Source organism: Mixophyes fleayi, chromosome 4 (genome assembly GCF_038048845.1).
Source record: "Mixophyes fleayi isolate aMixFle1 chromosome 4, aMixFle1.hap1, whole genome shotgun sequence".
Lineage (NCBI taxonomy): Eukaryota > Metazoa > Chordata > Amphibia > Anura > Limnodynastidae > Mixophyes > Mixophyes fleayi.
Window position 1 is genome coordinate 46914918 of NC_134405.1, and position 24349 is coordinate 46939266.

Below are 24349 nucleotides of genomic sequence, written 5' to 3' on the forward strand. Positions count from 1 at the left end.
ATAGCTACTTAGTAGTTGGTTGTCTCTCTAGATAATCTTAAATGCTTTCACAATCTAAATCTATCATGAGTAGCATACGCAGCGTCCGTTGACGCGCGTTTCGCTAAGAGGCTTTTTCGAGGCAAGCCGGGATGTGTGTTAATTGGCTTTATAAATGGGAAAATCCTCCCATAATTGCTGACGTCACTCAGCGACATTGATAGCAACCGTCCGGTCATGGGACTGCATCAGCCAATAATCTGATTTGCTGACGTCGCCTAACGATGTTGATGGCAACCGTCCGGTCATGTGACTGTATAAGCGAATTGTCTGATTTACTAGCGTCACTTAGTAATGTTAGTGGCGACCATCCAGTCATATGATTATTCCAGCCAATTAGTTGATTTAATTTCAGGTGAGGTATTTATCTGTATTGCAGTCATAAGAATGCTCTCTGTATTGTATGGTGGTCATAGGAATGCTCTCTGTATAGTATGGTGGTCATAGAAATGCTCTCTGTATAGTATGGCGGTCATAGGAATGCTCTCTGTATAGTATGGTGGTTATAGGAATGCTCTCTGTATAGTATGGGGTCATAGGAATGCTCTCTGTATTGTATGGTGATCAAACTAATGCTCTCTGTATTGTATGGAGGTCACAGGAATGCTCTCTGTAAGGTATGGCGGACACTAGGAGGCTCTTTATATTGTATGTGTGTGTATATATGTGTATGTATGTATATATATATATATATATATATATATATATATATATATATAATTCATTTCGGGTGGTGGTGATAAGGGGGCCACTGTGATAAAGATGGCTCCATGGCACGGTGTGATAAAGGAGAAACTGTGATGGAGGGCACAGTGTGATGATTGGGCAGTGTGATACAGATGGTACCGTTACATTTATGTTTTAATTTGTTTCAGTGAGTTTTATTTCAATAACCAATTAATTTTTATACAGCTAGCATGTGATATCTGCATTTAAAGTACTTTGATTCTATGGAGGCTTATTACATAAAGATCCTTACAAAGCCAGACCGAGAAGAATGGGGAGGGAGGGGGCTTCAGTGCGGTCTAGAACTTGTAAAGCGCTAGCCACGCCCCCCACATAAGGTTGATCACGCCCACTCGACGACTGGCACTCCCACTTAGATGGGGGGCGCCGGTTCCCTGTCTCGTCCAGGGCACTAAAATGGCTAGTTATGGTAATGTCAATACTCCATCTCCTGGAGGGTCATCCGGTCTGGTGGAATGGGTTAAAGTATATGCCCCCATGGGAGAGAGCAGTGGGGGAAGCTGTGTCGGAAAAAGAGAGCCAAGTTTCAGTGATGGCTAGAAGGTAGAGGGGCCTATTTATCAAAGCTATCCGTCTTTTAATTTAGCGGTAAATCCTCGAAAACAACAGTTTTCGAGGATTATCGGCTAAATTACTATGTATTATTCTAGCATCGCTGCAGATATCTCAGATATCTGCTGCTTTGCATCTCTCATCGTTTTACTGAGCACTCCCCATAACAGTGCATGGGAAGTGCTCAGTAACTCTATGCAACAGTGACCGAAACTTAGCTTTCAACCATGTTAATATACGCCATCTGAAGCTGGCGAACATTAACATGATTGAAAACTTTCACTGAAAACAGCTCTGCTCAGAAGAGCAGAGCTGCACAGCGCATGTGTGAAGGGATCACATGATCCCTCCATGTCACTTTCCGCATGTTCTTCATTCAGGGATTTCTGTGCGCATGCCCGAGGTCACCGGTCGAAGCATGCGCAAAGGGATTGAAAGAGGGGTGAGCAGTGTGGAGAAGTGCCCCGGCGACAAGGCGGCCGAGAGGGAGGCGCAGGACAAAGCTACTCACCAGTCCAGCGGTGAGTATTCATTCCTCCCTGGAAAGGTCCCGGTGGCAGCGGGCAAATGAGCCAATCCCGGCTTACTTCCCGCTGCTGGCCAATCAGCGGCCGGGTCGGCGAACCAATCCTGGCTCGCCTCCGGCCATTCAAACTACTGGTGCCACCGCTAGCCAATCAGGGCTCGCGGCAACGGCTGATATCGTCAGTGTGCCCGCGGCTTTTTCTGTCGCCGGGCGCTAACGCGAGGGCTGTGCGGCGGCGGAGGGGAAGTAGGAGGACGTCGCGTCCAGACGTCCAGCAGCGGCGCGTCCAGACGTCCAGCAGCGGCGGAAGCGTTAGGCAGCCCTTGTAAGGGCTGTGAGCTACCCTGATGCCCGAAGACTTCAAGCAAGACGCCGGAGCAGAGATCGTCGGTGGGGAGCCCTTGTAAGGGCTAAGAGCGCCCCCGCAAAGCAGCCTTTGACAGCGCCAAACAGGAGAAGAGGCGCCGGCGGTTGGAGAGCCTGGAAGACCCGAAGAAGGCGGGTCAAGCTGAGTTTCCTGCGCGGAACAAGTGAGTACCAATTACTCTTTTAGCAGGACGCTAGGACCTGACGTAGAGTACGGAACACTCGGTTCCTAAGTAGGTACTAAGAAGAGTTCTGGAGCGGTTTATAGAACCCCATCCATCCGTCCGGAAGGGCACCCAAGTTCAGGACAAGACGGGCTTAACGGCCGCGGGCGCAGGCCTGTGGGGCACAGCGTCTCAGGACGTGAGAGTGGTCGGTCTAAGGTAACGTCCGGTGTGGTGAGTTCCATAGCGGTCCCTCTGGATCGGGTAAGTAACAGAGGTGTTGGGAAGGGCTGTCATTGTGCTGTCTCTCTTGTCTTACAGGTGCTGATCGGAAGACAAGGTAAGTGGAAGGAACCAAAGGGGGCACCAACGGAGAGTTAATAAATTTGAGAAACTTTTGAATCCGCATCTATGGGATGGGGATTGAAAAGTTTATACTGAAAAAGCGTAGGGTAATAATAGACCCCTAAGAGAGATGGAGATGAAGAGGTTGCGGACAGAGGGCAGTTTATTGCACATGACACTGCAGTTCCAGAGGGCACAGGAGAAAGCGAGGGAGGGAAGTGGGGAGATATGGATGAGATTGGCAGGGTTACTTGAGCGGGGAGGTGGGTTGTGATTAGGGTAGGACGGGGGGAGCTGGGGGTGAGGATGGGTATAGGACTTGAGCAAGGAGACATGGGGCGCATTTATCAATCATCGGCAAAAGTGAGAAATAGTTATCAATCCTTATCGCATGGATAAGGATTGAACTATTTCTCAAATTTATGAACAACAGATCATAGGAACAGCTGTTTCGAAAAACTGCTGTTTCTGTGATTACAAAAAAATCATACTTACCCCCCCTCTTCGGAAGCGCTGTCTCCGGATCTACTCCTCGTTCTCTTCATCCTTCAATTGCGCATGTGCATTTCGAAGAACTGCACATGCGCACAGAGATCCCTGCTCTGTCTCTGCAACTATCGTTGCAGAGATAGAGCTGTAAGTGACAGGGAGGGATCCTGTGATCCCTCCACACATGCGCTGCCCAGCTCTGCTCTTCGGAGCAGAGATGACAGCATTGGATTTTTTCGGAACTTGTTAGATTTGAGCTGGGAGCAGTCACCATACTGTTGAATGTCAACTACTCCTAAAAACGAAGATGAGTGCAAAGCAGCAGATATCCACGATATCTGCTGCAATGCACCTTTCATAAATTTGCGGAGGACACCCAGGAAGCTTAATTTGCCGGTAAGAGCACTATCATGCTTTCTTAAATATACCCCATGGTGAGAGACAGAGGGTAGATAAAGGAGAGGGAATGGAAGGACTGCATGGAGTGGAGGAGGGGTATATGAGAAGGGGAGGGGAGCATGAGGGAACAAAGAGTTGTGCGTGTTTATGATGACCACAGTTTAGCTTAAAAAGGAACAAAAAGATTGTAACTGTGCTCTAACACTGCCCACAAATTATGTTACATGTGAAAACTTAAGTTGTGTTATTTTATGTGTCTCTGGATAAAAGGTAATCTGTCTGCTCTATATTGCTTGGCATCTGTGAGGATACCAGGGTAACGCATAGCCCATGTTTGTTGCCAGCTTACTGACTGGCCCAAAAGCAACCTTATTTGCCAAGCTATCACCTGCCTCAGAAAGGGAAACCTTTTGTCCTATGATATAACCCTGAGAGACCATATTCTAATGGCACGGTGACATACATGGTTATACTATACACGTGGAGCATTTTGGAGAAGTGTGACTGGCATATTTCAGAGAACAGGGGGACTCCAACGGGTACTGGACCTTTATTGATGCTGCTGGGTACTTGTGTGATGGATTGATATCGGCTTAGTTTTAAGAGAATACCAATAAAAATAAGAAAAAACTAAAATGTGAAGAAAGTGTTGACTGCAATTTCTGGCTGTTCGGTGGCAACAAATGATCGGCGGATCCCAATAACTGGTGGTGAGCATGGGGTTAATGGTGGCTGTTTTTCCCACACAGTAAATATAACATCTGTTTGAACGCTGCGTGGAAACAAAGTAATGCTTTCCCGCTCAAATTCATTCCCGAGTTGCTAATAAGACTTAGTATACCGTTGATCTGGGAAGTACGTTACTACTGGCGGGTTAATTTGAAATAGTCCACAGTTTATTTTAAGCCAATCAAAGGAGGGGGGAATGCTTAACTCATCCAATCATCGTGCAGCGCTATGTATAAATAGGATTGTTAAGCTGCCGTCTTTAATATTCATTATAATTTTGAATAATGGCTAGAACTAAGCAAACCGCTCGCAAGTCCACCGGCGGGAAAGCTCCCCGCAAGCAGCTGGCGACCAAAGCTGCCAGGAAAAGCGCCCCAGCTACTGGCGGCGTGAAGAAGCCTCACCGCTACCGTCCCGGCACTGTTGCTCTGCGAGAGATCCGCCGCTACCAGAAGTCCACCGAGCTGCTGATCCGCAAGTTGCCCTTCCAGCGCTTAGTACGTGAGATCGCCCAGGACTTCAAGACCGACCTGCGCTTCCAGAGCTCAGCAGTCATGGCTCTGCAAGAGGCCAGCGAGGCTTATCTGGTGGGGCTCTTCGAGGACACCAACCTGTGCGCCATCCACGCCAAGAGAGTGACCATCATGCCCAAAGACATCCAGCTGGCCCGCAGGATCCGAGGGGAGAGAGCATAGATACTCGTCCCTCCTACGTACACAGCACAAAGGCTCTTTTCAGAGCCACCAAATGCGCATTCGAACGAGCTGTATCCTCCCATCTACCCAGCTTTCCGACATTATATGACCTGGGAGGGGCGGGTGCTTTATACATGTTGAGATCTAAAACCTGTTTTAAAAGTTATCCCGTTTTTTTAAGTGTTACTGTAACGTCCCTAAAATTCATTTTAACAACAGTTCTCCCTTCGGTGCAGGACGAAACATTGCCTGGGTCTATACTGATTCCTAGAGTAACTAAAGTACGTCTGGGTTACCCAATGGGCGAGAGCGGATTCATTCTACAAGCCGTTAAATAGATACTGCAAGACAGACAAAATATTAAATTGAAGTCGGCTTATTTAGAACGTTGGCTGGTAGAATTGTATGTATTGTAATAAACATTCGTACAGGGGATGGTGGTGGTACAGTATAGGAAAACCTGTTATCCATGACTTACAGGGAATGTGAATACAGCCCGATCAGAGAGAAGGTGGGTGGCTCTGAAAAGAGCCTTTGTGGTCTCAGGATATCACGGGTGAATTATTTGGCGCTGGTGTATTTGGTGACGGCCTTGGTGCCCTCGGACACGGCGTGCTTGGCCAGCTCTCCGGGCAGCAGCAGACGTACGGCGGTCTGGATCTCCCTGGAGGTGATGGTGGAGCGCTTGTTGTAGTGAGCCAGGCGGGAAGCTTCTCCAGCAATGCGCTCAAAGATGTCGTTGACGAAGGAGTTCATGATGCCCATGGCCTTAGAGGAGATGCCGGTGTCGGGGTGGACCTGCTTCAGCACCTTGTAGACATAAATAGCATAACTCTCCTTCCTGCTCTTTCTCCGCTTCTTGCCATCTTTCTTCTGGGTCTTGGTGACGGCTTTCTTTGAGCCCTTTTTGGCTGCTGGGGCAGACTTGGCTGGTTCAGGCATTATAGCGACAAAACGATCCCAATCACAATGTGCAGAAACTGTTCCTGATACCTCCCACAGCCGCTCTATTTATAGGCAGCCCATGTAAATGAGACCCACAGTCTGCTCTGTGCACTACTGGATGTTGTGCGATGTCAAATCCCACCCGCTGCTGCGGATTGGTGTTTGTTTGAACTTGAGCGGCACTAGCTAATTTGATAGCGGACCAATGAGAGAAGGGTGTCTGTCCCTACAGCGTATAAATATACGGAGGCGGGACAGATAGCCTTATTGTTGTAGATTGACTTACACATAAGTTGAAATGTCTGGAAGAGGCAAACAGGGCGGTAAGACCCGTGCTAAGGCCAAGACTCGCTCATCTCGAGCCGGTCTCCAATTCCCGGTCGGTCGCGTTCACCGTCTGCTGAGGAAGGGGAACTATGCGGAGCGTGTGGGAGCTGGCGCCCCGGTGTATCTGGCAGCGGTGCTGGAGTACCTGACTGCTGAGATTCTGGAGCTGGCTGGGAATGCCGCCCGTGATAACAAGAAGACCCGCATCATCCCCCGTCACCTACAGCTGGCTGTGCGCAACGATGAAGAGCTCAACAAGCTACTCGGTGGGGTGACTATCGCCCAAGGAGGAGTCCTGCCCAACATCCAGGCCGTCCTACTGCCCAAGAAAACCGAGAGCCATAAACCAACCAAGAGCAAGTAATTTCCTGCTGGATAATTGTCCCCACAACACAAAGGCTCTTTTCAGAGCCACCCACCCCGTCCCTAAAGAGCTGATCCACGACTATAACATCCCGCTTTAGCTGTGTGTTAACTCGAGTTAGACGAGGTTACATTGTAATGCTCGTTAGATAACGGACACAGTTGAACTAAACTCCCCCATCCAGATTGGCGGTGTCGTCTATTAAACAAAAGTGAACCATATATGGCACTGTCACGGTGCACTGACGTTACGTTTAAACAAGCTGCAGACACTTTATAATAAGACGGCAGGAGTCAGTATATACGGCTATAATCTCTTTTCTCGCACCACCGCCGGAAAGAAACAGCTACTCTAGAGCTCAGCTTCATAGCGCACACATCCACCCCCATAGAGTAACAGAAAAGTGTGTGTGGAGGGGGATATATACTATATAGCTCTGTCGAGACCGAGTGGGTGGCTCTGAAAAGAGCCTTTGTGTGATTGACAGGAGTGCGGCTCCAAGTTACTTCTTCTTAGGAGCAGCCTTCTTCGGCTTAGCTGCCTTTTTAGCCGGGCTCTTGGCTACTTTGGGCTTAGCTGCCTTTTTAGCCGGACTCTTGGCCGCCTTCTTGGGTTTCACAGCAGGTTTCGGCTTCTTAGGGCTTTTTACTGCTTTCTTGGCTGCTGCCGGTTTCTTGGCCTTTTTCGGGCTCTTGGCTGCGCTGGGAGACTTCTTCGGGGACTTGGGCACTTTCTTGGCTGCCGCTTTCTTGGGTTTAACCACCGCCACCTTCTTCTTAGCTGCCTTATCCTTGCTCTCCAGCTGCTTCTTGTTGAGCTTGAAGGAACCGGAGGCGCCGCTGCCTTTCACCTGGATCAGGGTCTCTTTCGTCACCAAGCTCTTGAGCGCCACTTTCAGGCGGCTGTTATTCTTCTCCACATCGTAACCTCCAGCAGCGAGGGTCTTCTTCAGGGCGGCCAGGGAAACACCGCTGCGCTCCTTGGATGCGGACACGCATTTAACAATCTGCTCAGACACGCTTGGACCGGACGTTTTGTTGCCCTTCTTGGAGCTTCCTGCAGCTGCTTTCTTCGGCTGACGCTTTCCCTTGACGGGGGCCTCTGCTGGAGCAGCGGGCGCTGCGGCGGGAGCTGTCTCTGACATTTTCCGTGCACCAAATAGAAACAAAACTTTTACATGCAGATAATCATCAACTGAGTTGTTATATAGAGCCCAGGAATGCGAAGCCATTGGCTGTGGTGAAGAGCCAATCATGTGCGCAGATTCCGGGGGTATTGTTACCACGCCCATTATCCTCATGGACGCCGTTCTAGAATGTCGGCTCCCGCTTTGTGTTTCTATGGCTGAAAGAAATGAGTTTAATATGAAGTGTAATAATACCGGCTCGTTGTCCTTTATTTCATCAGCACATTGTGACGCCCTTTCGTCGTGTGTAGACTTTTTATATTGAGGAACCCCGGGCAAATACACTGAAAATACACCCAACACCCCCATCTCCCTAAATCTCCTCTCTGTATCTTAACTTATGATCAAATACGTGGATGCGCCCAAAGAAAGCTCCCGGATCCCCCAGTGACTGAGCAGAGTAAACCTTCCTACTTCTCCTTTTATGTCATGTTTCACTTCTCACGTCTTATTTCTACCTTTTTAAACCTTCAGACTCCTGTGAGACTGTCACGTTACACAGATGTTCCATACTGACAGGCATACAGTCATGCACCACAATCGTCAGCTCTGAATATGTCCAGTAATCACTATTCCCGATTTAACATTTGCGACAGTCTCCTACCAGACAACACTGAAAGGATGGTCACACGGCAGTTTGAACACGGAGCATGCAGAATGCAGCCACCGCCGCTGAATAAATGGTCACAGACTGGTACAGAAAGTGAGTGAAAGTGCAAGCAGCGCTTTATTCCCAGCCTGAGAGCTCAGAAAACAGAAACATATACTGAGTTAACCGAACACATCTACGTTCTGCGTTCTAACAACAAAAGGTCGCCCTGATTGACATTACAGGACCAAAATATAATTGTACTACAACGGCCTGAAAACTGGCAGTGTTGGTATGACTCAGGAACCTGTTGCTTGGTGCTCCTCCCCTATTTCCCTCAAGTTCCCAATCAGGTCCGCCTCTCCTGTATAAAAGGACAGCTTGTCTAGCGTGTAACTTAGTTCGTTTGTTGTAGACGGAAAGAAGATTACCTTTGAACATGTCTGGCAGAGGGAAAGGCGGTAAAGGACTCGGAAAAGGAGGCGCCAAGAGGCACAGGAAAGTCTTGCGGGATAATATCCAGGGTATCACAAAGCCCGCGATCCGCCGCCTGGCTCGTAGAGGAGGTGTGAAGCGTATTTCTGGCCTCATTTATGAAGAGACCCGTGGGGTGCTGAAGGTTTTCCTGGAGAACGTCATCCGGGACGCCGTCACCTACACTGAGCACGCCAAGCGGAAGACTGTCACCGCTATGGATGTGGTCTATGCTCTGAAGAGACAGGGCCGTACTCTGTATGGATTCGGAGGCTGAGCACTGACTCCTCTCGTCTAATTTCATTACACACACAAAGGTCCTTTTCAGGGCCGCCCATCTCTTCCATTAGAGAGCTGTAATATTGCCCTAGTACTCGGTAGAATGTGTGGAATTCTCCCCACTATATATCGGTGATCTGTTTAACTTTTGTATCCTCGAGGATACACGATTAGCTATTTGAAACATATGCAAAGGTGATCGCTGCGTGTCAGTGTTGCCTTAGAAAAGTTTGTTAATAAGAGACTATCGCGTCCTGCTGGTAACAATGCACGATTGTAAAGCATACCAGATTATATAATAATTACATCTTGCACAGATACCTTTGCTGAGTAAATGTGACCAGTGGTATTGCAGTCTGTGTAAAACATTAAACGGTGCAACTCACGATTTGAACAATATATTATCTTTCCAGAAAACTCTAAATATGTGTCCCTATAATTGATATCTTGGTGCAGACTTTATAATATATGTGAGGTCTGGTAAGAGCAGGGAGATGGCATGAATGAAAGTAAAGTTTAAGTCAGCCTGGCTCATTCCCTCTTACATTTCAAAGGACAGCAGAAAGCATTCACCACAGAACTGGGTATTTGTTTTAATCATACATACAATAGTTTTAATTCATAGCATGGGACAATGTAGCACTGTGAAAATGGAGATGTGATTGCCACTGTTCATGCAGCGGTTATGATACATAGTAAATATAATATGTGATTTGACACTGTATATTAAATCTGTTCTTTGTTTCAGTCTGTACACTTCCCTGCATTCTAAGAGAGACTGTTACAATGTGCCTCAATACAGATGTTAGTCCTGTTTTTGTATTGTGACATATTAGCTGTATAACTGACATATTAGCTGTATAACATTGTTCTCTCTTTATTAGGAGCGAAGATTAGGGGGAGAAATTATATTCATAAATAATGGACACATGTTTGTTAAGTATTAATATCAATTATAGGAAGTATATTTAGGAAGGATTAGATTTTTCTTATGTGGATTATAGGAAACATGCATGCGCTCTCGGATCACATGGTCCCTTTGTGTGTGATTGGCAGCCCCCCTCTCTGATCTGGATCCCTGGTGTCTTGTTATGTGTTAAGAGTTACTTCAATGACAGGACATTGTTTACAGTGAAAGCTTTTGTCTCCTATAGCGGTTCATTGCAGCTTTAAAGTTATGTCATAGATGAGGTTGCTTTGCATTCCACTACATGTCACATAGTAGTACAGGCAACTTTATCCCTGATATCACATTTCATATATTTGGCTCATAATCTCGACAGCCAGCAAACCAGTCAGACAGCCAGCCACAGGGTTAACCAGGAGATAGGCATCGAGAAGCCCCGTCTGCCAATGGGTTACTTGCAATTGGGGATTTGGGGTTGGGGAAGTCACCCAACGAATGTCAGACAACAACTCTGCTACCACTATTTTGCACATATGCGTGGCCCAATTTCTCCCCTGTTGCCTCATACTTTGCTACATGACAGTGTCAACCTCCACTCTAGCTGAGTGACCGCACTAATGAGTTCCAATGGGACATCCAGGAACTGTGTACTGCTGTCTACCCCACCACCAGAACCAGGTGAGATCCTTACGGGACAGATCAGTGGCTTAGGCCAGAGTCTTTGGACCTGGAGGAGGAAGATGTGCTTGGGATAAGTCGAGACACTGAGTAACAAGGGTTAAATGTGTGCAAGAAGTGGCATAGTTTTATAACAACTGCGTTCAATACACCACTGGGTACACACCGTAAATTTTAGTGTTCAACTGCCAGGGAAGGGAGATGCAAGACCTATCACTCACTCACATCCCCTGATAATGAAGAAAATGGAACCAACCAGCTGTGTCTAGCAGCAGTAACCACCAGTTGGGGGTAGCTCACAATGTGGTTAGCAAACGGTTGCACCAAGGTCTGTCGCTAGCAACGTCAGGAGCATGACGCTTGGGACAGAGGGTGCAGGTATGCATGAAGAGGCTGAGCTACAAGTTGAGTGATCGCTGACAGGTAACACCGTACGTAGTCTGAAGGCACATGTATCCAGATGGCCGGTGCATGATATAGTGCCCGAACATGGAGATGGACGGGTGACAGTACAGCACAGGAATATGCTGCGACCCTGTTTATTTTCAGAATCACACTTGGTGGTACCAATTGCGGAAGAACAAGTTGACCCACTGGTGGTGATGGAGGACTTCTGGTTCATGTTCCCACACATTGAGGATGTAGCAAATCCCCCACCTGCCAAAGATACGGTCATCCAGACCCCTCTTCCAGTCCTAGTAGGAGACAGCCCCACAGGGCCTTGCCCGCTATCCTGCCTCCCATAAGGCCCCTGAGGACAATCTTGGGTAGCCCCAGCAACCGGATTGCAAGTTACGTGTGGTCTTAGACTCTCTTTATAGGGACTACAAAGGACAAAACAGTGGGAGTTTAAGAGCCAGGACTGGCGACACTTTGGTTCCGGTTGCATCACGGTCCATCGAACTGCGTGTGGATGACGTCATCCGGTGATATCCCTAGACGGCACGTTATTGGAACAACGCGGCTCCCCTTGAGGGGCATTATGCAACACCGCTACTGGTGGACAATTTAGGTGTTCAGCGAACAGTGAAAAAGAGGACAAAGAAGTCAACTACGAATGTACGATGGAAGTGTTACGACTAACGGTCTTATATTCAACCTGTAGAATCAGGTAGAGAGTTCCTCACCTCTAGCAGCCGCCTTCCACGTAGAGCTTGTTATGCTCAAAGGTACTCGGATGCCCCCAGGACTTATTCTCGCGGTGGTACAGGTGTATGAACGTACCGTAGCGTAGAGTAATGTGGTGTAGAGTCTAGCGTGGTAAAAAGACAGGCCAAGGTCTGGGTCCAGAGCAGATATCATGGTCAAGGTCAGGAATGGCAGCAGACTGGGATAAAGCAGGAACAAAGCAAGGGTCAGGGCAACAGGCAAGAATCAAATCCACAAGAACAAAGCCAAGCACAGCAGCAGGCTAAGACACAGAAAACAGGAACTATAACCTGCAGGGAGGCTAAGCCCTCACTGCCTTATAAACAGACACTGACCAATGTCAAAACAGAGAGGACAGCATGATAATCAGCCCCAGAAGCTGATTAATTAATTCAATTACTTGCGCACGTGCCTGGTTGCCCCTAATCCTGAGACCCGGCACTATCACTCACAGCGTCCCGACTGTTGTCTAGGCAACGGCCGGGGTGATACAGGAAGTGACGTCCCGGCATGGAGACAGCCTGGACACTTCCTGCGGGCATGGATAGTTGCGGTGACCTGAGGGACCACCACGACCCGTTACAGTACTTCCCACCCCCCCCCCCCCTTGAGGAGGGATCAAGGAACCTCAAAAACCAAGTTTTCCAGGGAATTGTTTCAATAATCTATTGAGCAGTCTGTCAGCGTGCAGGCGCCTCTCAGGAACCCAAGAGCGTTCTTCTGGACTGGATCCCTTCGGATGCACCAGAAAATGGGTTTGTCCCTGAATCCTCTTGGAGTCGAGAATTTCTCCACAATAAATTCATGAGAACCATGCAAGTTGACTGGTCGGGGTTTGGGTTGTTCAGGAGTCTCAAACTTGGAGGACGAGACAACAAGTTTCAGGAGGGAACAGTAAAACATATTAGGGATTCTCAAAGAAGGTGGAATCTTCAGCCTGAAGGCAACAGGGTTAACTTTTTTTAACAATAGAAAACGGTCTAATGAACCTAGGTCCCAATTTATTGCAGGGTTGTTTGAGCCTAATATTCCGGGTGGACAACCAGACTTTGTCTCACACCTTAAGAGAACAGTTCCTGAAATGACGATCTGCAAAAAAAATTGACCGAGAGGTGGCCTGAAGCAGGGCGGAATGGAACTTCTTCCAAATAATTGTGAGATGGGAGGCTGTTTGGCGTACCCCAGGAGAACCAGAAGAGTTGATTGAAGCAAGAGAATTAGACCTGGGATGGAGGCCATAGTTGCAAAAGAATGGAGATGTGCGGGTGGAAAAATGGCAAGAGTTATTATAGGCAAATTCGTCCCACGGAAGTAAAGAAGATCAATTGTTATGGCATTTGGAAAAATATAATAAGATGAATTGTTCCAATGACTGATTGACTTTTTCTGTTTGTCTGTTTGACTGTGGATGGTAGGCAAAAGACAGACTGATGTTGATGTCAAGGTGGTTGCAGAAAGATCTCCAAAACTGAGCCATGAACTGAGACCCACGATCAGAATCAATATCTTCAGGCAGACCGTGGAGATGGAAGATATAGCGAATGAATAGTGATGCCAGAGTTCGGGCATTGGGTAGACCTGCCAAAGCGATAAAGTGGGCCATCTTGTTAAATTCATCTACCACCACCCAGATTGTTTTGTGACCGGGTGACCAGGGTAAATCTACAATGAGGTCCATCGACAGATGTGACCAAGGTTTACTTGGAGTGGACAACGACATTATTTGACCCGACGGAGAGCTTCTGATACTCTTGTTTCTAGCACAATCTCTACATGAGAGTGCAAACTCTTTAAAATCAGTGGCCAAATAGGGCCACAAAACTGTGCGCAGGAGGACTTCAGTGGTTTTGAAAACTCCAGGATGTCCGGCAATCTTGTTGTCATGAGCCTCAGATAGTACAGCCTTCCTGAGATGGACTGGTACAAACAATTTATCTGAAGGAGTCTAAGGAGGAGCAATTCTTTGGAAATGGTGGAGAGCAGCACCCAAATCCTGGGTCAATCCTAAATGAATTGAGGATGAAGGAACTGTAGAGAGCGGAACAGTGGAAGGGGCATGAGAGGTCATAAAGCGGCGGGAGAGTGCGTCCGTGCATCCGCTTAAACATTCTTGGAACCAGGTCTGTAAGAAATAATAAACTTGAAGCGGGTAGAAAACAAGGCCCAGCGTGCTTATCTGGAATTTAGACGTTTGGCAGATTAGGGCAGTTAGAGGAGCTACCAGGTCCAAGAAGGAATTAATAAATATCAGGTAATAATTCTAAAGCCTAGGAATCTTTGTACGGCCTTCAGATTGGTTGGGCATACCCAATCTAAGACTGCTTGGACCTTGCTGGGATCCATGAGTAACCCATCCTAGAAATATAGCCTAGAAATGAGACCTTATGGATCTCAAATTCACACTTTTCTAGCTTGGCAATGAGTTGATGTTGCAGAAGTTTAGAAAGGACATGTTTCACGTGAAGGCGGTGTTGGTCCACGAATGAAGAATATATCAGGTATAACATGACAAAGCGCCCTAATAACTCTCATAGAACATCGCTTATTAGATCCTGAAAGACAGCATGTGTGTTGCATAAACGAAAAGGCATGGACAGGTACTCATAGTGACCTGAGTGGGTGTTGAATGCGGTCTTCCCTTCATCCCTGTCCTTGATACGTATAAGGTTGTATGCTCCTCGTAGATCAATCTTGGTGAATACTGAAGCACTTCTGAGTTTATAAAAAAAAAGGACTGATATGAGTGGAAGTGGGTAGGTGTTTCTGATGTGATTGTATTTAACCCACTAAAGTCAATTCAAGGTCGAAGAGAACCGTCCTTTTTTAGTCACAAAGAAGAACCTGGCTCCTACCGGGGATTTAGAAGGCCTAATAAAGCCCATTTTAAGGTTATCCTTAATATACTCCTCCATGGAATGTGTTTCTGGTAACGAGAGAGAGTACAGTCTCCCTTTTGGGAGTTTTAGAGCCAGGATCTATGTCAATAGTGCAATCATAATCATGATGAGGAGGTAGCGTGTCAGCTGACTGCTTAGGGAATACATCAGAAAACTTATTGTAGGGTGACGGAAGCTGATCTAGAGGAACCTGGAGCAGACGAACAGGCACAGATAAGCAGGATGAAGAACAAGAAGGACTCCAATGAATGATGTCTCCCTTGTTCCAATCGATGACCGGACTGTGGAGCTGCAGCCAGGTATGCCCCAAGATCACCAGAACGGAAGAGCAATTAATTAGATAAATGGATGTTATGACTGTCTTTGTTTTTTATCTGGCAGCAGAACCTATAATCCATCAGAGGTGCTGCTACTGTCCTGCTCCTGAACTCTGCAACATGCCTGAAGGAGTTAATCTCCTTGTCTGATGCTAATTAGAACTGCACCTGTTGCACTGCTTTAAGTACCTGCCTCTAGCTGTGCTCTGAGCAGTTCATCCATTTGTTCTTGGCTGCTGCTAACCTGCTCCTGTGCTATTTGGTATACCTGCTGGACTGAACTTCTGTGTATGACCCCTGCACAGGGCCATCTTAACAACATTATGGGCCCCCGGGAAAAGCAGTGCACCGGGGCCCATATATATAGATATATATATAGATATAGATATTTAGATGTATACAGATACAGATATAGATCTAGATATATAGAGATTGATAGATGTACTTGCTCAGTGACCCATGTAGTTTTTCTTTTGTTGTTTTTTTTTCTTTTGCAGGATTATTTATTCTCATTAAGAGAAGTGCCTATGGGGCCCACTTGCTCGTGGGGGCCCCCGGGCAGCTGCCCACCGTGCCCAATGGAAAAGATGGCCCTGCCCCTGCCTTTACCTTGGACCTTGCCTGCTTGCCTGAGACCCCAAATCATTTGCCTGTACCTTGGACCACGCTGTTTTACCTGTTGCCCTGACCTTTTGGACAGACTTCTGGACCTCGCCTATTTGCTTGATATCTGCCTGGCTATTTGGATTTGTTTTTCTGGTCTCTATTTGATCCCTGGACTCTGTCTGCTTTCCTGGACATCCTTGTGCCTTCTGGACTGGGGTAAACTTATCATACTTGTTCCTGCCATTTTACTATACAGTCTCTTTTGGAACCTGTTATCCGTTTATTTCAGTTATCTTTGTTAATATATTAACCTGAATAAATGCACTTTGCCTTACACTTCTGTTGCACTTTGTGACTGCACTGGGATTCATAACATGATGAACTGCCATACAATCTGGGCCTGCTGATTGCACACCCTCTGACTTAGTCCTGAAATTCCTAGTGTTGTTGCATTGAACTATGTGTTTGGCTATTAGACATGTCTGTAAATCCACAATTACAAATGCTGCAAATGGACATTGTTCATCTCTGTTACCAAATCATACAACTATCCATTTTACTCCAAGAACTACTCAAAACTATTCCTGCTGCTGTGATAAGTAATTTCAACACTAATTCTGATTTTAAAGCAACAAACTCCTCTAATGAAAGCATTCAGACTGCAGAGAATTCTCCCAGAACTTTTTCTGACATTGGTGCTGCATCTATGATATTGCCAGCGGTCCCTACCATTAGGGATTCTAAACGACCAAGCTACCTGCATCCCCCTCTCACTGAGGAGGAACGATGGCGCAGAAGGATTGGTAAACTATGCCTCTACTGTGCCAGTGGCGAACATCTCTTACAAAGTTGTCCGCTCCGCAGACCACAACATCCTATGGAGCAGCCTTCAGTGTGCTCCTCTCCAGACCCTAGATTGTTCTGCACAGCACCTCCTGTTGCTTTACTTCAGCCTAATCTGCCAGTTCCAGTTGCCACCTGTCCTGCGGTGCCAGTTCCAGTTGCCACCTGTCCTGCGGTGCCAGTTCCAGTTGCCGTCTGTCCTGCGGTGCCAGTTCCAGTTGCCGCCTGTCCTGCGGTGTCAGTTCCAGCTACTGCCTATCCTGTGATGCCAGTTCCAGCTACCGCCGGCACTGGGTCTCCGGCCATTGCCTCCTGTTCCGAGGTGCCAGCCTCTGCCTTCAGTCCTGAGTCCGCTGTGTCCGGTCCTGAGTCCACTGTGTCCGGTCCTGAGTCTGCTCCCTCTACTCCCGAGTCTTCAGCCGCTGCCTCTACTCCCGGGTCTTTAGCCGCTGCCTCTACTCCCGGGTCTTCAGCCGCTGCCTCTACTCCCTGGGCTTCAGCCGCTGCCTCTACTCCTGAGTCTTCAGCTCCAGAGGGGGCGCTGCCCTTACAGTCTCCTCCAGAGAGGGCTCTGTCCCTCCAGCCCATTCCAGAGAGGACCCTGTCCCTACAGCCTGTTCCAGAGAGGGCCCTGTCCCTCCAGCCCGTTCCAGAGAGGGCCCTGTACCTCCAGTCCCCTATCGAGTTGCCTGTCCATGCGGTTCAGCCCGGGTTGCCTCTCCATGCGGTTCAGCCCGAGTTGCCTGTACATGCGGTCCAGCCCGAGTTGCTTGTCCATGCGGTCCAGCCCGAGTTGCCTGCCCATGCGTTTCAGCCCGAGTTGACTGTCCATGCGGTTCAGCCCGAGTTACCACTTGGTACTTTCTGCATTGAGGCATCTCACAGTGCTGTTTGCTCTGAGGCATCTCACAGTGCTGTCTGCTCTGAGGCATCTCATAGTGCTGTCTGCTCTGAGACATCTCACAGTGCAATCCAGTCAGAGTTCTGTGCCCAGTACGGGCTTCCCATCAAGTGTGCCTAACTTGCCATCCCAGTCGGGACTCCTGCTCTGCCGTTCCAGTTGAGGACTCTCCAGAGACTGCTGCACAAGCTGGGTACTCTCCAGAGACTGCTATTGAGCCTGAATGCCCAAAAGCCTTTTCCGAGTCATCAGATCCTCCTCCAGTCTTCTTTGATGGAGACATCAAACAGTTTGTTATGGTACTCAAACTTTCCATGAAACAGTTTCAAGATTGTCCGGTTTATTTTGTTGATCAATTTAACCAAGTGGGTTCAATTATTATGTGTTTTAGAGGGGAGCCACAAACCTGGGACTTCTCATTACTAAATTCAGATGACCCCATTATTCATAATACCATGGACTGTTAATACTGTTTGTCAGAAGTAGACTCCATCCACAGTCAAGTCATTTGATTACGATTTGTCTGTGCCCGTTCCAGCCTGTGCGTCAGTTCCTGCACTTGTCCATAAGACCTCTATGAATGTGTCTTCCATCAGACAGTCTAGGTCACCTAGGGAGAAGGTTAACAAGAATGGAAAAACCTTTGCTTTGCCACTTCAGTCACAACAAACACCAACCTTGGTGACTGGCTTTTTGGGCATATCATCATCGGGTGATAAAATAAAAGGTCCTATCCCGACTCTAGGCTGGGACTCAGACTCTGAAATTGAATTTGTGGAGGATACTAGAGAGTTAGTGGACAAACTTTACAATTCTTCTGCTTCTGAAGAATCGGGTCTTCTCTGTACTCCATTAGAGAAGAGCCCAATTGTGTCTCCAGGGAGATCTTATAAAAAGAAAAAGAAGAGGAGAAAAACCTGAAGGGAGCATGTATGGAGCGTCTGGAATCCGCTCCTTAAAGGGGGGGGGGGTATGTTATGACTGCCTTTGTTTTGTATCTGGCAGCAGTACCTATAATCCATCAGAGGTGCTGCTGCTGTCCTGCACCTGAACTCTGCAACATGCCTGAAGGAGTTAATCTCCTTGTCTGATGCTAATTAGAACTGCACCTTGTACACTGTTTTAAGTACCTGCCTCTAGCTGTGCTCTGAGCAGTTCATCCATTTGTTCCTGGCTGCTGCTAACCTGCTCTTGTGCTATTTGGTATATACCTGCTGGACTGAACTTCTGTGTATGACCCCTGCCTGTACCTTGGACCTTGCCTGCTTGCCTGAGACCCTGAATCATTTGCCTGTACCTTGGACCACACTGTTTTGCCTGTTGCCCTGACCTTTTGAAAAGACTTCTGGACCTCGCCTATTTGCTTGATCTCTGCCTGGCTATTTGGATTTGTTTGTCTGGTCTCTATTTGATCCCTGGACTCTGTCTGCTTTCCTGGACAGCCTTGTGCCTTCTGGACTGGGGTAAACTTATTATACTTGTTCCTGACATTTTACTATACAGTCTCTTTTGGAACCTGTTATCCGTGGATTTGAGTTATCTTTGTTAATATATTTACCTGAATAAAGACACTTAGCCTTACACTTCCGTTGCACTTTGTGAATGCACTGGGATTCATAACAATGGACAAGACTTCAGAATGTAGCGCCCCCACTGTGAGCGGCAACAGTTGTGGTTGGGAACAAATTTTACCACCTGGTAAAGGACCACCATCCAGACCACATACAGTGATGGGCGACTCGAGCTTAATGGCAGGAAATCCCAAAGTACAAGCGAAATCCAGATCCAGAAAATTCCCTGCAGCACCGCTGTCTAGGAAAGCAGAGACAGATGTGGATTGTGCACCAAAGGAAATTACTGCAGGAACCAAGAGTGCTTTATTGGAAGATATAATCTGCAGACCTAGACAAACCTCTTCCACCATCTCTAGGCCTGTTCTTTTCCCGGCTGGTCTGACTTGTTGGCACAGTTTTGGAGGAGATGACACCAGTTGCCACAATATAGACAACGGGCTAAGGTTCGTCTCTGGGTTTTCTCTTCCGAAGAAAGGCGATAAGCACTTAGCTGCATGGGCTCAGCAGCTTCAAAAGGTGCAGCAGGAGGAGTCTAAAAAGAGCATGAGGTGACGGTAGTATCCCTCTCAGCTTTTCTCTCTTTAAATCTACGGTCAATTTTAATGACCAATTGCATTAGACTCTCCAGTGTAGCAGGAATAGGATATTACAACAGGGAGTCTTTTATGTGTTCCGAGAGACCCAAACGGAACTGGCTCCGGAGTGCCAGATCATTCCACTCGTTATCTGTGGACCAGCGCCTGAACTCAGCACAATATTCCTCAGCAGAGCGGTGACCCCGTTTTAGTGCCCTGAGATGTGATTCAGCCGATGCAGCTCTGTCAGGCTCTTCATAAAGCAACCCCAGGGCATCAAATAATGCATCAACGGACTATAGTGGAGGGCATGTGGAAGCAAGGCTAAACGCCCAGGACTGAGGATCACCCTGGAGCAGGGAGATAATGATGCCAACTCTTTGCTGTTCAGAGCCAGAGAAGCGTGGTCTCAAGCGAAAGTAGAGTTTGCAGCTCTCCTTAAAATTGTGAAAAGAAGCCTTGTCACCGTAGACGCGGTCTTGTAGCTTCAATTTGGGCTCCATTGCAGGACCCGGAAGGCCTTGCTGGGCTTGCGAGGCTCTGGTGGCCTCTTCCTGGGCAGACAAATGCTGAACTAGGTTCTGGACCACCTGTGATATGGTCTGGATCTGGCCTGCAACAACTTGGGCTGGAGTGGGGTTCGTCCCGCTTTCATCCATGGAAGCGAACTCTTCCAGAACTTCACTGACCGGTTATAATGCTACGACTTGTCATCAACCTGTAGAACCAGGTAGAGAGTTCTTCACCTCTAGCAGCCGCCTTTCCAGTAGAGCTCGTTATGCTCACAGGTACTTGGTTGCCCCCAGGACTTATACTCGCGGTTGTACAGGCAAGGACTTATACTCGCGGTTGTACAGGTGTATGAACGTACTGTAGCGTAGAGTAACGGGGTGTAGAATCTAGCATGGTCAAAAGATAGGCCACGGTCTGGGTCCAGGAGCAGGTATTGTGGTCAAGGCCAGGCAAGATGTCAGGACTGGCAGCAGACAAGGATAATCCAGGAATGAAGCAAGGGTCAGGGCAACAGGCAAGAATCAAGTCCACAAGAACAAAGCCAAAGGTCATACACAGGAAGCCTAATAGAAATATTTGTTCAAGCACAGCACCAGGCTAATACACAGAAAATTGGAACTATAACCGACAGGGAGGCTAAGCCATCCATGCCTTATATACAGAGACTGATCAATGGCAAAACACAGAGGACAGCATGATAATCGGCCCCAGGAGCTGTTTAATTAATTAATTCAAGTACTAGCGCACGCGCCCGGCTGCCCCTAATGTTGGGACGCGGCGCTATCACTCACAACGTCCCCACTCTTGTCTAGGAAACGGACGGGGCGAACCAGTAAGTGACAACCCGGTCGCCGAGGAGACGGCCGGGACACTTCCTGCAGGCTCGGAGAATCGCGGTGGCATGAGGATCGAGAGAGGAGGAGAAAGTAGTGGGGTCAAGAGCATCTAGATTGCACCTAGGAAAGCTAGATTTGGGTGAGAGGGGAGGGCAGGAGAAGAATGTAAGGGGTGCTAAAAATGGTACAAAGCGTGCAGCACAATCCCCTATCCCACCCCCAGTTACTCACCTGATCCCGAGGGAATACTATGGAAAACCACCTCCCATGATCTGAGGCTCGCCTTGCTCCTCCTCCTCCTGCACGCCACCGGTACGACCCTTGCACGGGGAAACAAACTGGAGGCTCTACTACCCTTCGACGAAAGGGCAATGTCCGAGGTGACGGCTGCGAGTCAGAGACACTGACTCTACCCCGGCTGCCGACACCTTATTTTGCTCTAGTCTAATACTTCGGCGCCGAGAGTACGAGGGCCTAGGAACAATCCCGCCCAAGTACTCCACCCACCAAAAGGTGGGAGCCCGTTCTGAAAAAGGGGACTTAGTGTTTTACTCACCTGATCACTCATCTCCTTAGCTCCTGACTCCTTGCGTCCTAACGTCACCTGTAATGACACTACCCAGCCTCCCACCAACTCCAACTGTGAGGCTATGGTGGGGCACTCTTACACTGTTACCAGCGGATCCACCAGGGACCTAACCACAAACCAACTAGGGGTCAGGGAGAGACTACGTTTGTCAGAATCACTAGGTGGAATTGATGATACCTGCCAGCAGTTGGCGCTACTGAGTACTTAGGCGCAGAGTCTAACACGCCCATGGTTTTCACCAGGAACCACCGCAAGAAGGTATGGACTTCGCTGCAAGGGACATGCAAGTCGCGGCCCTCAGTATCAGTCAGCTGGCGAGGTAACAATTGACAAAAAAGGAGAAAAATAAAAGTGTGTCTTAGAATAGAGGCACTCTAATGGCCAGAATTTTTTTAAATATATAACTTTATTAATTTGCATTCAAAAGTATATTATTTATTTATTATATGGAGAGTGTTTTCTCGTAGGCCTGTAGCGAAATATTAAAATAGAATGTGAATTGTATTTACCAGGTTAATATGTACTGTTAAGAAGGTAGAAACAGGAAAAAATACCTTGCTGCGCTGCTACTCTGAAGTATAGCTGATACTTCTAAATGTACTAAAGAGAACAAATTGGATTAACTGGGATGTCTGCCACCTTTGGTCATTGGCGGCATGACGTCCTATAAGTGATATATTATATTGTACCAATAGTCACTATATATGGTATGAACGTATTATACGGGACCCTTGAAATATAGTGAAATATAGAACTCAGTTATCCATTTCTAGTTATACTTTACAGGTCCACTTTTTTTAAAGTCTGTTTGGTAAGAAGTATTTTTGTATTTCAGAACAAGTGATATTTATTCAGAGCTAATGTTGCTCAATTACTGCAGCAAAAGAAGTTGCTTATTTATAAAGTTTCAGTGGGAATTGTTAATCCAATCCACATCAAACCATTACTATTGAGTAAAAGTTTTTCCCCCCAAATGTCTATTTCTAGAGTATTTGTATAGCTCAATTATTGTCATTGGTACATGTATATAATACTCAAAACTTCATTCACTCCACGTTTTAGGGACTGATTTTCTATCTAGTATATATTTACTTGTTCCTTAGTATAGATATCATTCATACAGAGCTACTTTTTTGGAATTCTCATTCACACATTACTTCAATGAAAAAGCGCTATATCTAATGAGCATCACTTCATAGCTACTTAGTAGTTGGTTGTCTCTCTAGATAATCTTAAATGCTTTCACAATCTAAATCTATCATGAGTAGCATACGCAGCGTCCGTTGACGCGCGTTTCGCTAAGAGGCTTTTTCGAGGCAAGCCGGGATGTGTGTTAATTGGCTTTATAAATGGGAAAATCCTCCCATAATTGCTGACGTCACTCAGCGACATTGATAGCAACCGTCCGGTCATGGGACTGCATCAGCCAATAATCTGATTTGCTGACGTCGCCTAACGATGTTGATGGCAACCGTCCGGTCATGTGACTGTATAAGCGAATTGTCTGATTTACTAGCGTCACTTAGTAATGTTAGTGGCGACCATCCAGTCATATGATTATTCCAGCCAATTAGTTGATTTAATTTCAGGTGAGGTATTTATCTGTATTGCAGTCATAAGAATGCTCTCTGTATTGTATGGTGGTCATAGGAATGCTCTCTGTATAGTATGGTGGTCATAGAAATGCTCTCTGTATAGTATGGCGGTCATAGGAATGCTCTCTGTATAGTATGGTGGTTATAGGAATGCTCTCTGTATAGTATGGGGTCATAGGAATGCTCTCTGTATTGTATGGTGATCAAACTAATGCTCTCTGTATTGTATGGAGGTCACAGGAATGCTCTCTGTAAGGTATGGCGGACACTAGGAGGCTCTTTATATTGTATGTGTGTGTATATATGTGTATGTATGTATATATATATATATATATATATATATATATATATATATATAATTCATTTCGGGTGGTGGTGATAAGGGGGCCACTGTGATAAAGATGGCTCCATGGCACGGTGTGATAAAGGAGAAACTGTGATGGAGGGCACAGTGTGATGATTGGGCAGTGTGATACAGATGGTACCGTTACATTTATGTTTTAATTTGTTTCAGTGAGTTTTATTTCAATAACCAATTAATTTTTATACAGCTAGCATGTGATATCTGCATTTAAAGTACTTTGATTCTATGGAGGCTTATTACATAAAGATCCTTACAAAGCCAGACCGAGAAGAATGGGGAGGGAGGGGGCTTCAGTGCGGTCTAGAACTTGTAAAGCGCTAGCCACGCCCCCCACATAAGGTTGATCACGCCCACTCGACGACTGGCACTCCCACTTAGATGGGGGGCGCCGGTTCCCTGTCTCGTCCAGGGCACTAAAATGGCTAGTTATGGTAATGTCAATACTCCATCTCCTGGAGGGTCATCCGGTCTGGTGGAATGGGTTAAAGTATATGCCCCCATGGGAGAGAGCAGTGGGGGAAGCTGTGTCGGAAAAAGAGAGCCAAGTTTCAGTGATGGCTAGAAGGTAGAGGGGCCTATTTATCAAAGCTATCCGTCTTTTAATTTAGCGGTAAATCCTCGAAAACAACAGTTTTCGAGGATTATCGGCTAAATTACTATGTATTATTCTAGCATCGCTGCAGATATCTCAGATATCTGCTGCTTTGCATCTCTCATCGTTTTACTGAGCACTCCCCATAACAGTGCATGGGAAGTGCTCAGTAACTCTATGCAACAGTGACCGAAACTT

General features: G+C 47.1%; 5 protein-coding genes across 5 annotated transcripts; 3 read left to right on the top strand and 2 right to left on the bottom strand.

The window, feature by feature from the left end:
* Positions 1–4638: 4638 nt before the first annotated feature.
* Positions 4639–5103, top strand: LOC142149774 (histone H3). The gene has a single exon (XM_075205081.1). The coding sequence runs from the start codon at positions 4641–4643 to the stop codon at positions 5049–5051; it is 411 nt and encodes a 136-aa protein (XP_075061182.1). The 5' UTR covers positions 4639–4640; the 3' UTR covers positions 5052–5103.
* Positions 5104–5565: 462 nt separating this feature from the next.
* LOC142149775 (histone H2B 1.1) lies at positions 5566–6018 on the bottom strand. Its single transcript, XM_075205082.1, has one exon. The coding sequence runs from the start codon at positions 5991–5993 to the stop codon at positions 5613–5615; it is 381 nt and encodes a 126-aa protein (XP_075061183.1). The 5' UTR covers positions 5994–6018; the 3' UTR covers positions 5566–5612.
* A 199-nt stretch (positions 6019–6217) lies between these two features.
* On the top strand, positions 6218–6739 carry LOC142149776 (histone H2A type 1-like). The gene has a single exon (XM_075205083.1). It carries the CDS (start codon positions 6295–6297, stop codon positions 6685–6687), a length of 393 nt encoding a protein of 130 aa, XP_075061184.1. The 5' UTR covers positions 6218–6294; the 3' UTR covers positions 6688–6739.
* A 398-nt stretch (positions 6740–7137) lies between these two features.
* LOC142149777 (histone H1.01-like) lies at positions 7138–7831 on the bottom strand. The gene has a single exon (XM_075205084.1). The coding sequence runs from the start codon at positions 7829–7831 to the stop codon at positions 7190–7192; it is 642 nt and encodes a 213-aa protein (XP_075061185.1). The 3' UTR covers positions 7138–7189.
* A 1070-nt stretch (positions 7832–8901) lies between these two features.
* Positions 8902–9213, top strand: LOC142150631 (histone H4). The gene has a single exon (XM_075205828.1). It carries the CDS (start codon positions 8902–8904, stop codon positions 9211–9213), a length of 312 nt encoding a protein of 103 aa, XP_075061929.1.
* Positions 9214–24349: the final 15136 nt, after the last annotated feature.